Here is a 12,314-nt window from a genome sequence, read left to right on the forward strand (position 1 = left end):
GTGCACTGACAATAAAAATAAATAAATAAAAAGAAAGAAAGAAAAGTCCACAAGCTGTCTCAGTTCAACGCTGAGAAGCTGCTCTGGACAGATTCAACCCTGCATATAAAATGTTTAAGTTACGCATTGATAAAACCTACATTCATCAGCCTTAAAGACCTGCATCTCTCCTATGTGCATGGCTGTGCGCATGCACAAAGGATTTCATCATTCTTAGCAAACTATGTTTAAAAAATTTTTTTCTTTAATTTGCATGCTCAAAACAATTTCTTATCTTAGTTGGGGTTTAGTTTTTCTTTTGCATATTTCTTCCCTCATCCTAATAGTACTGGACAAACACAGGCGCACACATTTGTGTTGCATTATCTATCCAGATGGCTACAGTATAAGACACGTGCAGGACAAATTTCTGCACAACACAAACCAGAATGCATGAGTCATTTTATTTATTTATTTTTGAATAGAATAAATGTGGAATCAAAATAACTTTACGCACAAAAGATGCCAGTGCATGAAGCGTTACAAAGTACAACAAACAGCGGATGCTACACTCAGTGTGTTGGATTACAGTATATGAGATTATGGTTTGAAGAGTGGAAAAACAGAAGAAATCAGAGTAAAAATATAGAAAGGAAGAAAGAAATACTAACAATAGCAATGGAGATATATTCGAAAATAAAATGTCTTAACACCTCTTCATCCAAATTTAAGAACAAATACTCAAAAGTATAATATCTGACCGTGTTCCTCGTCTTCTTCAGCCATCAGGTCCACGTCCTGCTTCTTCTCCATGTCCGAAGTGAGACACTGTATGTGTCCCTCGAAGGTGCAGCAGCTCTATCCACACTGTCCACGTCAACGAGGCCCCTGCGTGGTGAAACAAGAGGCTAAACTTCGGAAATATTGAAAGCTTTCTGTCCTCTCTCCCATTCTTTTTTCCCCTTTTTTTAGGCCCCCCATTCTCCCCTAAACAGAGATAACTTCTGCCTGACCCCGAAGTGACACCGTTTCCATTTTGTTTCTGATTAATCTTGTCCATTGACAGTCTTTGTTAAACAACAAGGCGTGCCCTTTTTCCAAAGAGGCGACATTTTCATATCTGTTAGACGCGGTGACCTGGGGTTCACCCCGGACTTGGACTTCAGTTTGTGCAGCTTTAAGGGAGAAAGGTGAACTAGGATTTTCAACAGAAATTGTAAGAAAATTTCTATGGTGCGCACTGGACTGTGATACCCTCCAGATGGATTGATACATTCATTTTTTGTGTTTTTACTATCTCCATGTGGGTTTTGCGCGCTGGTGCATCTCTCTCTCTCATTCCTCCACCACAGAGAGGCCTTTCGTGGATTCTTTTTTTTTTTTTTTTTTTGTCCAGGTAGCCTTTATCTTCCGTCCTATGTGTTCCTAAGTCATTATAACTGGCAGTTGATGTTCCGTGTGGCCAACAAATCACCTAAGAGGCGATAAATCAGAATAATGTCAGTGGTAAGACGTTCTCACGTGATATTTAAAATGTACTCCACAGCCGTTTTTATGATTTAGACACGTGGGTCAAATCAGTTTGGCTGTTTGAACGCTATAAAGCTGTTTTCAACTTGTTGCTATACGCGTGCTTCCTACTGTGCACAACTTCATTGAAACACGAGGTTATATATTCGAGAAAAGTCTTTGCACCTGCAGATCCGCAGCGCGCAAAATGCAAAAAGACGTTTAGAAAAAAAGGAACATTGGAATATCAATCATCCAAGCAGCCTTTGCAATTTTTAAAGCATTTGAAAAGAAGAATATTCAGCTTTATTTTCCACAATCTGTGTTCGCGTTGCGTGAGATTTTTCTAAGACGTTTTCACAGTCGATTCACAGGTTGTGCGGTGAAGGTCTATTTAACTTATATACATCACTGTGACACTTTACTGTAAATTTAGATTATCAGAGAAGTGCTGTGACACTGGTGACAGATTGCAGATGACTCTCACAAGGTCTCTTGTCTTTCCAGCGCACTGACGGCGGAATAAAAAATTTCTTCTGCTCTCGACATGTGGCGAGAATTCGGCTTTAAAAAATGCTGCTGTGAATATAACAAACAAAATCCTTTTGTTTTATCTCTCTATCTGTCAATCTCTTCACACCTGCTCCTCCCAAGGTGTGACGTTTAAAAACAAACAAACAAAAACGTCACAATTAATTCATCTGTAAAATAATATTTAAGACAGATGTGAGGGAGGAAACAGCACTTTTACTAAAATGTTGACATTATCATTTTTTTCAGAATATTTTCGACTTGGAATACAAAATTGCTGGGAAAAAGGTTAATCAGACTGAATGACAATTCAAACAATTACTGACAGAAAAACAACAATAATAAAAAAAATTAAATAGTAAAAATTGTGCATTTTATGATCATACTGTGGAGAAAAAACAACAAAATTAATTTTAAACTTATCTATCTCTCTCTCTCTCTCTCTCTCTCTCTCTCTCTCTCTCTCTCTCTCTCTCTCTCTATATATATATATATATACGGCTAAAAATATCAAAATCTATATAGATATATCTGTATAGATATACATATACATATATACATATATAGATATATGCATATATCTATATCTATATATGTATATCAATTACTGACAGAAAAATAAAAAAAAATTGACTAGTAAAATTGTGCAGTTTCTGATCATACAGTGGCGGAAAAAGCAAAACAAAACAAAAAAGCAACAAAATCAGTTTATACTTATATCTATCTATCTCTCTATATATCAACATCTATGTAGATATATCTATATAGATATATAGAAATATGTTGATTGGGTATTTATAAGCCTCAGAAGTCAACAGTTTCGTCATGGATGCGCACTGAGATTCAAAAAACGAAATAGTTGATTTACTGCGTAATTTTGCAGGAGTTTCCATTTATTTTTTATATGATCACAATCATAACAATATGCCCATCCGTCAACAACGAATTTATCCTTATGTTCTTGCTCTAATTTTAAAAATACGTAATACGTAAAATGCAAAATACTCACTGCAAACTAAAAATAAAATAAAACAAAACAAAAAAGTTCCCAAGACGTGCTCCGGCCTTCCGCGCACAATGTCAATAACGACGCGGTTGTATGGATTCTTTTTTTTTTTTCTTTTTTTTTCTTTTTTTTTTTGTGTTATGGTGATAGAAACATGAAATGTATTTTGATTTCAAATCTACATCTTGAAGTTAAAATACAATAATAATAATAATAATAATAATAATAATGTGATTAAAAATGCGCATTAATTGAGCAACAAAACAAAGTTTTTGCCCCATTTGTTAAACTACATCTGTGCCATTTCATCTTTCCATAAAAGTCTTCTTTTCAGCAGGTCGGGAAGACAGGAGCTAAATGTTTTTTAAGGGGTCCGGGGGCTCAATTTGGGGGGCTGCGGGCCTCACCATTACCCTGTGACCGGGTCGAGAGTATCAATCCTCAAAATGCAAATGTCGCCCTCGTCCTTAAACATATCAAATGCAATTTATTCAAAGGAAATTCACCAATCAACTGCCCTAATAAAACGCCAGACACTCAATCTTGTTGCCGGGGACGGGTAGGGGGTCCCCTCCCCCGGTCCCTAACGCGAGGTCACCGCGCTTCCAGGGTTCACCTGGAGTGCATCGTGCAACATATGTAATTCAAAGCTATTCTGTCTTTTGTGCGAAGAGTCAAGATCGCTATTATAAGGCTGGCATCAGGCTCCAAGGGAACAGATGACGGAGACTTGTTCAGCGCGTAAACTTTTGACCCCAATTTCTCCTCCTCTTCTGCAGCTATCTCGACCTCATCAGCCGCAGCCCGGTGCCGTATCTGTCCTCGCGAAACGAAAAATTGATTAGAACAATGCGTATCTCTTTCCATTGCAATCATCACTTTCACAAATTTTGTAATTAATGGAAGGTGCCAACCTGGGGGCGAAATGCAAACGGAACTTTATGATGTATATACAAAAAAAGGTAGTGAAAAGATACATTTAAAATGCACAAATTGTTTTTTCGCGTTCGAAGTCTTTGCTGGAGGCTGGACTTTTAGTTCGAACCGCCTGGACGTTGTCGCGGGCCTTCTGTCCGTCACCAAGTTCATTAATGCGCGTTGTGCTTATAGACAAAAGTGTCATTAACGCAAACGGGCGGACGCGCGGTTCCGTGCATGTGTGCGCGGCTTTCCTCTCTCCATACGCGCAGAGTGACAGTGAACTTGGCCTAAAGCGAGCTCTGCTGGTGGCTCTGAGAGGATGCAGATTTATCTTGGTGCCGTGGCTGACCTCCAGATGAACCTCTCGCTCTCTGTCTCCCTCTCTTTCTCCTTCTCTGTCTCTCTCTCCTTCTCTGCCTCTGTCTTTCTGCTTGGATGGATGCCGCACATGAGGCCCTGTCGACTTTTCTCCTTCACAAATGTTGGCAAAGGTCTTATCTCCCAAATGTGCGCTTCTCCTGCAAATTTTATCTTATCCAATGCATTAAAAAAATATAGCAGAAATCCATATTTTTCCACACTTTCTTGCATCAGAATGAGGGAAATTTCTTAGGCAACAAACCAGCAGAAATTAAGAAGACATATTTACAATAGTTTGCAATCAATGCAAGCACCACAAACAAGATTTTTTTTGGAAATTCTACCATGTCTTCGCAGCTTTTAATTCTTAAAACCGAAATCAAATTTCTCACCAAGACACATCAAGTTGAGGCATTTTTGAAAATATAATCCATTTGAACATCTAATTAAGACACCTCGGCCTGAGCAAATGCAGGAAGCACAGTAAAGGTGGACAGGTTTTTAAGGTTGTTTCTACAAATCTTTCGTTTTACAAAATCATTTACAGATTTCTATTTATTTTTTTCCACATCACATTAGAATCCAAACATCCCAACAAGCAGTTCTCATAGAAACTGACCCAACATGGCAAAAAAAAAAAAAAAAAAGAAGAAAGAGGGAAGCCATCCCTGAGTTTCCTCCATTATTTCAGAAATATTGTCCACTTGGTGACCGCTTTCGCCTCGGCTCTGACCGGACAAGAGGTCACCACAAAGCGAGAGTGACTTTTTTTTAAAAGGGGTCATCTGAACTTTTCAACCCAATGCACAAAACAGAATTCCTTCTCAAACCAAACGTTTGCCTGCTGCTGTTTGTTCCCTCGTGCCGCGTTGACTCCACAGACTTTGGAGCCAAAACGCCCAACTGGAACTTTTCAGGAACGGATCCACAGCTTCAAAAAAAAAAAAAGAAAAAGAAAAAAAAAAGTGCTGATCCCGAACAAAATCCAATCAAAGCGGAGCAGCTGTGCGTCTGTAAAGGCCCGCATTAGCTGATCATCTTCACGTCCCCACCCCGCGCACGGAAACTTTGCTTTGCTCGTGCCGGTCTGCGAATCCTCCAGTGCAATAAAACGACAAGTTTGTGTGGGTGGAAATGGACGCGGAGATAATTATCCGACATGTAAAAACTGATTATGACTTACACCACAGATGGAGGGAAACAAGTTACACTGGGAAGGAAGCAATTAAATAGCCATGAGCCCGGACCCAACCCTGCGCAACATCTGCCCAGACCAGCATTCACCACACAACTGACAAATTATCTCAATAGACTAATAGGGACGGAAAGAGATAAAATACAATAATAAGACTGTTTAACGCAGACTGGATGCTCTCCAGTCCAACGGCTATTGTGCGTAAACTTACCCACAAACGCGTTCCTCCTCCTGGAGTGCGTCCGGTCCATTCTGCGCAAAAGACACCGGTCAAGTAACACTTACAGGCTGCAAAGAGAGAGTCAGACGGAGCCTCGCCGTCAGCGCGATTATATGTTATGTGCAATATACTGTCAACTCCCCAAAACCATAAAACTTACTTTAATGGCCACCACGTGACCGTTTATGGCCAGTGAGCCTATCTGGCCGCGCTCCGGATGATTTTTACGATCTAATTCATAGACAAAACCCCCCATTCATTTAGGACCCAAATGTCAGAGAGCCAGAAACGGCCCAAATAAAGTTTTCAGGGATAACCTGTGCGCGTAAGGACGTAGGAGCGCGTTTAAGAGCAACAACCTCGGTGAGTAAAAGAAGAAAATTCACGCAGGGAGACCTGTTGAAACCACTCAGATTTATTTAATTTTAATTATGTTTTTTTTTTTTCTTTTTTCTTTTCGGGATCACTCAGTTTGGGTCTAACATTCAGGCGAGGAAAAAAATGCATCAGATTGCACTAAAATGTGACAAAAACGCACACAAAAAGATTACCGTTCCAGTAGAAAGTTTATTATAATGGCCATCATCGTCATCATATTAATTACTGTTATTATTTTTATAATATATTCTCGACTTCCAGTCATGAAAAACATTTACAAAAAAAAAGCATATCCCGATGGAGTTATTATAGAATGTGTGAGTCCACAAAAGACAAAATACATTTTTTTTTTCAAAGATAAAACGTCCAGGTGGACAATAAACAATAAAGCTCCTGCAAAGCAAACAAAAAATAACAATTAATAAAAAAAAAACTATGATACAAGGCACAGCTACTTTACATACGAGTTTAAATCCGCACCGTTTTCCAAAATGTGTTCACAGCGCACACAAAAACACACACAAAGCTTACAGAAGCAAGTTAATACATCAGACAAATAAATACATACACAGTACATACATTGAAAACGAAGGTTCAACACAAATGCAGCTCATCCCCAACCCTTTATTTATTTTTATTTATTCACGGGCTGTTTTTCTGCATGGATTTATTTGCGTTAAAAGATTTCAAGCTTTATTTTTTTTCTGTTTGAACAAGAAATAATTTAAACAAACATTTATTAGTGTGTTTCTTCTCCCCTAAATCTAGACAGAACTGTACACGATGTGATTTTTTTAATCTTTTTTTTTAACTCGCATAAGCATTACCACGGTGGGAAATGAAAAGGAAATAATATGAACGGACAGTTTGTTAGATATACAGGCGATGTTTGGGTGTCCCCTGTCCCCCACACACCCTCAGAGAGTCTTTTGAAATGAGAGGAGGTGAAGTCGGGGTGATGTTGGACTTTAATGGTGCTCCTTGTGACGGGCGCAGGGGGGTGAATATCAAGGCCTGTAGCCTCCACCAGCGGCCGCCATGCTCATGCTCTTCAGCTTGTTGTCTTTCTTCCACTTCATCCTGCGGTTCTGAAACCAGATTTTGATCTGTCTCTCTGAGAGGCAGAGCGCATGGGCGATCTCGATCCTCCGCCTACGGGTCAGGTAGCGGTTGAAATGGAACTCCTTCTCCAGCTCCAGGGTCTGGTACCGGGTGTAGGCAGTCCTGGCTCTCTTTCCCTCTGGTCCTGATAAATCTTACGTAGAAAGAAGAAGAGATAAGGGGGTTTTGATTTGTATTTATTTATACATTTTGTTGCATAGTTGGTGCGTAAATGGTGCGTAAAAATAGCTCCAAACATTAAAAAATAGGGAACAAAGTGAGTTTACGATGCCAAAATTGCTAATAATAAATGAATCAAATTAAAGCATTTTTCTGGCATGTTTGTTCTCAAATTTTTGGAAGGAAATAACAAAAATTAAAACAAGCTTGTGCAAATTTTTGACTCAACACACCAAACAGGTGCTTGGTAATTACTTTTTAAAACATATTTTTACTATATTTAGGGTGGCCACATTACGTCAAACTGTCTGTTTTTGCTTAAATAACACATTAAACAATCACGCAGTGTCAGCTGTCGAAAACCAGAAGAGTGGGAAAACAGTTTTACCGTGACTTATGTGCAGTTTTCTCATCCACGGATATATCTGAGGCTGCGTCGAGTCAGAGACATTTTGAGGAGTCGTGGGGGCGCTTCCAGCAGGCTTCTCCTCCTCGAGGGTGGAACCTTTGGACCCACAGTCCCGGCTGAGCAGCAGTGAACCTCCGTTGGAGCTCGAACACGGGCTGCTTATGGAGTTTTTCACGGCTCGGTGTTGAGATTGTTGGGACTCCGGTGCCGGAGACGCGCTGGCCACCGAGGAGCACGGCAGCGGGTCAGGAGGAGGGGACAGAGAAGTGGTCCCGGTGCTGCTGGTAGACTGCGTGTACCTGACCGGCTCCACGGAGGGTGTCGCCGCCGCGGAGTGACTCGGGGAGTAGCCCGGCGTTTGGTCGTTGCTCACAAAGTGTCCGGTACCGGTCCGCCCAACAGTCAGGTCCATCCCGTTGTAGCCATAGCCGTACCTGCTGGAATGCATGGCTGTGGAGTCTCTGTATTGCTCGTTTGCCGAACTATGGTCTCCATAATTATGTAACTGGAAGTCCGCGCCATTGGGATAGCGACCGCAGAATGAGTTCACAAAATAGGAGCTCATTTGTTGACAATTCCACCGTTTGTCGGCTATTGTTTGTGTTATTTTTACGAGCTAAACCAGAATGTGTGCTTGATTTGTAGCTCTTATGGTTTCGCGCGTCCTATAGCACCCTTGCACAATTTATGATGAATTATGGAAATGAGTGGGACATGGACTTGATTCTCTCTTACGTAGGCACCCAAATATGGGGTACGGCGGAGAATCACGTGCTTTTGTTGACCAGTCGTAAATCCTGCTTGGTGACCTCCAGAGGTAAACTCGAGCACAGAGGAAATACTGGGAGGGATGTGGAGTATGCGCGCTCCCGCGCGCCCTCGGCTCAGGCATCGTCTTCAGCAGGCTTTGGTGGCTTTAGGTTGTCCTGGTGCGCCATCGTCTGGCTCAACCGCCGCACTGCAGCTCTGCGGCGCTGTCGAAGGCGTGGGCTGCAAAACGGGGTCATCCGGAGGTTAACGACCATTGCGGCAAAAAAACAACGGGCTCCTAAACAATACAACAAGTAACACGCTGAGCGCGCAATCTCCGCCAATGTTCAGAAATAATTCTATCAGAAGCGGTTTTGCATGTTATGACTGGAGATGAGGCTAAATAGTCTGTGCAGATAATAGAATAGAAGCACACTGGAAGTGCACTGCGCTTTTTTGCTTTTCCTCATCATCATAAAATAAACAGTCATATGGTGGGAAAACATCGAGTAAATAAATGTTTTAGGAAAGAATTTCCACAAAGACAAGTTCGAAAAATCAAATAAAGCTTCTTCGAGGTGCTACTTTTAAAATTTTATAACTTCCGACGCTGACAGGATGATTACAATTTAACAACGACAGACAATAAGTGCTTAGATTTTATTACAGTCCACAAAACCCGACGTTATTTTGGCGAATTATCTCTCATATTGACTTTTGATCAGTCAATATTTTACGAGTTTAGTATTTTTGTTTCTGTTGCAAATCAAAGGTCTCGGATGGTGTGAAATGTCTTTTTATGCGTTGAGATGCAATTTCCAGAGCTAAAGATATTAAAATGAAACAAACAAAAAAGCACAGAGTTTAAAAGGAGCAAAAGTATTTGTTATGTTGAGTATAAAATAAGCGCAATATTCTTATCTTTTTTTTGCTTTTGACTATATCTCATAGAAAATACATATGGACAAATTTAAGAATGACCAAAATAAATAAATTCGTTTATTTCTAAGATAAAACTGAAAATTTATTACGCAAAACCCTGCAGATTTTGCTTTACACCATGAGAGGAAAAGACGAACTGTGTGCGTAATTTGGATAAATGTCTTATTGGAAAATAGTTACATGTGAAATTTGTGCAAAATAAGAACAAAACAGTAATCCCGCAGAGCCTGGAGTCTAAGCAGAGGCACGACTCCTCCGTTTTGTTTTCTCCTTGTGGAATTTTTATTGCACGTCTCCTCACTGACTTGTCCTCTGCTCTCTCCCTCTCTCTTTCTCTCCCTCCTCTCCCCCCACACGTGGTATTTTCATAAAACTGCAGCGTTCGTGCAGCACAAGCCCAATCCTGACAACAACAACGAGATGGATAAGAGACTCAGGTATGGGGCCGTCTGCGCTCACAAACCCCCAGAAGGCACGATACGAGGAAGGGTGCACATGCACCTGGCATCTACATCTTTGCGCATGCGGTGGGCCTAAAATGAGACCTGCCCTGAGTGTGCGTACGTGTCAGTTAAACAGTCCATCTGCTGATTTATGACGGGCCAATGGCAACAAAGTGAAAATGACTTCTCCAAGAGGAGCCACGAAGACACCCAGGAGCTAAAATAAGGACATACAAAAATAGCAACTGCGCACCAGCGTCCTGCGCAAATAAAATAGTTCACACTATTTCACACCAACATATTATTTATGCACGGCTGTAGCGCGGGCGGCCCAAAACAGACACAGTTCTGACATTGGTGCAGAACTGCAAATAATTTAATAAAAAAGTGTAAACTCAAATTCATAGAAATCAAACAAAGAATCATTTAACATAAGTTCACAAAATTAAACAATTTCAACATTCCATTCACTAAAAATAAACGACAAATAATGGTGCATAAAGAAGCATCCGTGAACACTTAAAAAGGAAAATCAACAATAAACCAAACAACCTGCTTTTGCAGTACATTTAATGGGAATATTTCAAAGCCATTCTTACGAATTACTTTTTATATCTCAGTGTCTGATTCTATTCTCTAGGACATTTATCTCCATATTTCAAGGTGTTAAATAACTGCATTTTCTTTGATCATTAATTACAGACGGTATTTTAAAAGCCTTGACCAGCAATATTCGTTATGCGTCATTACGCATGGCACACACACACACACACACACACACACACACACACACACACACACACACACACACACACACACACACACACACACACACACACACACACACACACACACACACACACACACACACAGTAAGAGGGTCTCTGGTCGAAGGTGTACCGCAGACATCTGCAGTCAAATAGCCACGACTTGCAGCAACAATAGCCCCTGACTGTCCACAGGAGGGCGTCAAAGAGCGCACCATTTGGCCACAACATTGAATTTCGCATCCGATAAAACGTCCCACAAACTGTACAGCATGCAAATTCCAACGTGGAGACGAAGGCAGAATGTGTGCACAAAGTGCTATCCGGAACACGGAACAGGATTTTACATGCTATTCAAAACATTCGAAGAAGCTGCTTGAAATTGGAATGCGCATTTGCGCAAACGAGCCCGTCAGCTGTCCTTACCTTTTGGATGTGTCTGTGAGTCTCGTGAGGTGGAGTAACGTGGCAGGTGCAGCCGTGGAAAGTCTCCAGCTGGGACCCCTGGACAGACCCAAGGGGCTCCTGGAGGTCAGTGACGCACCGAGGAGCTGCTCATCAGGGGACCGACAGCAGTTCATCCTAACACATCCAGTCATGTCCAAAAATAAAAAAGAGCCGAAAGCGCTCGCCGTCTGCGCCTCAAAGAAATAACAAGCCCACGAATATCAAGGCAGGTCGACGGTGAACACATCCGCGTGGAAGAACGTTAAATGAGCTCTATGCCGGTATTGGAAATTATATATATAAAAAAGTTCATGTTCACGGCTCCCTGCCACGTGACGAGCTCTGGCCAATGGGAAGCCGAGGCGCCTCGTAAAGTTGCATTGCTATGTTGTAAATTTTCATAAACAACGCGGATTTATGGCCCCGCGCGCTGGAGGGAGAGATGTGACGCAGATGGGAGGGGGGAGAGGCAGGAGGAGAGATGGGGGGGGGGGGGGGGGGTCACCGTCAGGCGCCATCTTACCGAGAGAAGAGAAAACGAGAGTTCAACAACAATTTTGTTCTTTCATCTGCAGCCTGCACTGCCTCACATCGTCACAGCTCCATAGCTCACATTACCGAGTGATGCGCGGCAGCACGTGACCTCACGGCGCGCAGCAAATCCAAAGAAAGAAAAAACAACAAATATGCATTCGCAAGTTATTTGTTTCTTCATTATCTTGAAAATAAACATTTGCATTTGCACAGTAAAAACATCAGATATTTACTTTAAAAATCCATAGCTAAATTAAAACCAGTTGAGTCAATATAATTAGAATGTTAATAGCGCATTGTTTTGTTGCGTTAAAAAAAAAAACCCTAAAAATTGTTCCATTAAATAAGAAAAGGATAGATAATAATTTGAATTTTTAAATACCCTAAAGCCAAAGTCTTTCACGTAAAAATTATTATTATTATTATTATTATTATTATTATTATATTGAAGTGTACAGAAGGGAAATATACTAAAATAATTAATATATTAATCAAAAATATAAATTTAAACTGTTGTGCGTTTTAAAGGCAAAATAGAAAAAATAATTGTTTTTGTTTTTTGCGTAAATCATCAGCATTTATGTAGAAACAGATTTTATATATGTTTTATAGGATTTATTTATTTGTTTATTTATTGCACAA

At 40.7% G+C, this 12,314-nt stretch overlaps 1 protein-coding gene across 1 annotated transcript; it reads right to left on the reverse strand.

Moving 5' to 3' along the window:
* Nucleotides 1-6,764: 6,764 nt before the first annotated feature.
* hoxa5a (homeobox A5a) lies at nucleotides 6,765-8,919 on the reverse strand. Its single transcript, XM_034161340.1, has 2 exons — nucleotides 7,769-8,919; nucleotides 6,765-7,354 (listed from the first exon to the last, which is right to left on the reverse strand). Exons 1-2 carry the CDS (start codon nucleotides 8,352-8,354, stop codon nucleotides 7,107-7,109), a joined length of 834 nt encoding a protein of 277 aa, XP_034017231.1. The 5' UTR covers nucleotides 8,355-8,919; the 3' UTR covers nucleotides 6,765-7,106.
* Between the last annotated feature and the right edge of the window lie 3,395 nt (nucleotides 8,920-12,314).

Source organism: Thalassophryne amazonica, chromosome 20 (assembly GCF_902500255.1).
Source record: "Thalassophryne amazonica chromosome 20, fThaAma1.1, whole genome shotgun sequence".
In the NCBI taxonomy this organism is placed as follows: Eukaryota; Metazoa; Chordata; class Actinopteri; order Batrachoidiformes; family Batrachoididae; genus Thalassophryne; species Thalassophryne amazonica.

Coding starts and splice junctions, on each gene's coding strand:
- hoxa5a (XM_034161340.1), bottom strand. CDS start 8,354: ATGAGCTCCTATTTTGTGAACTCATTCTGCGGTCGCTATCCCAATGGC. Junction 7,355..7,768: donor AAAACTGCACATAAGTCACG/GTAAAACTGTTT, acceptor TTTCTACGTAAG/ATTTATCAGGACCAGAGGGA.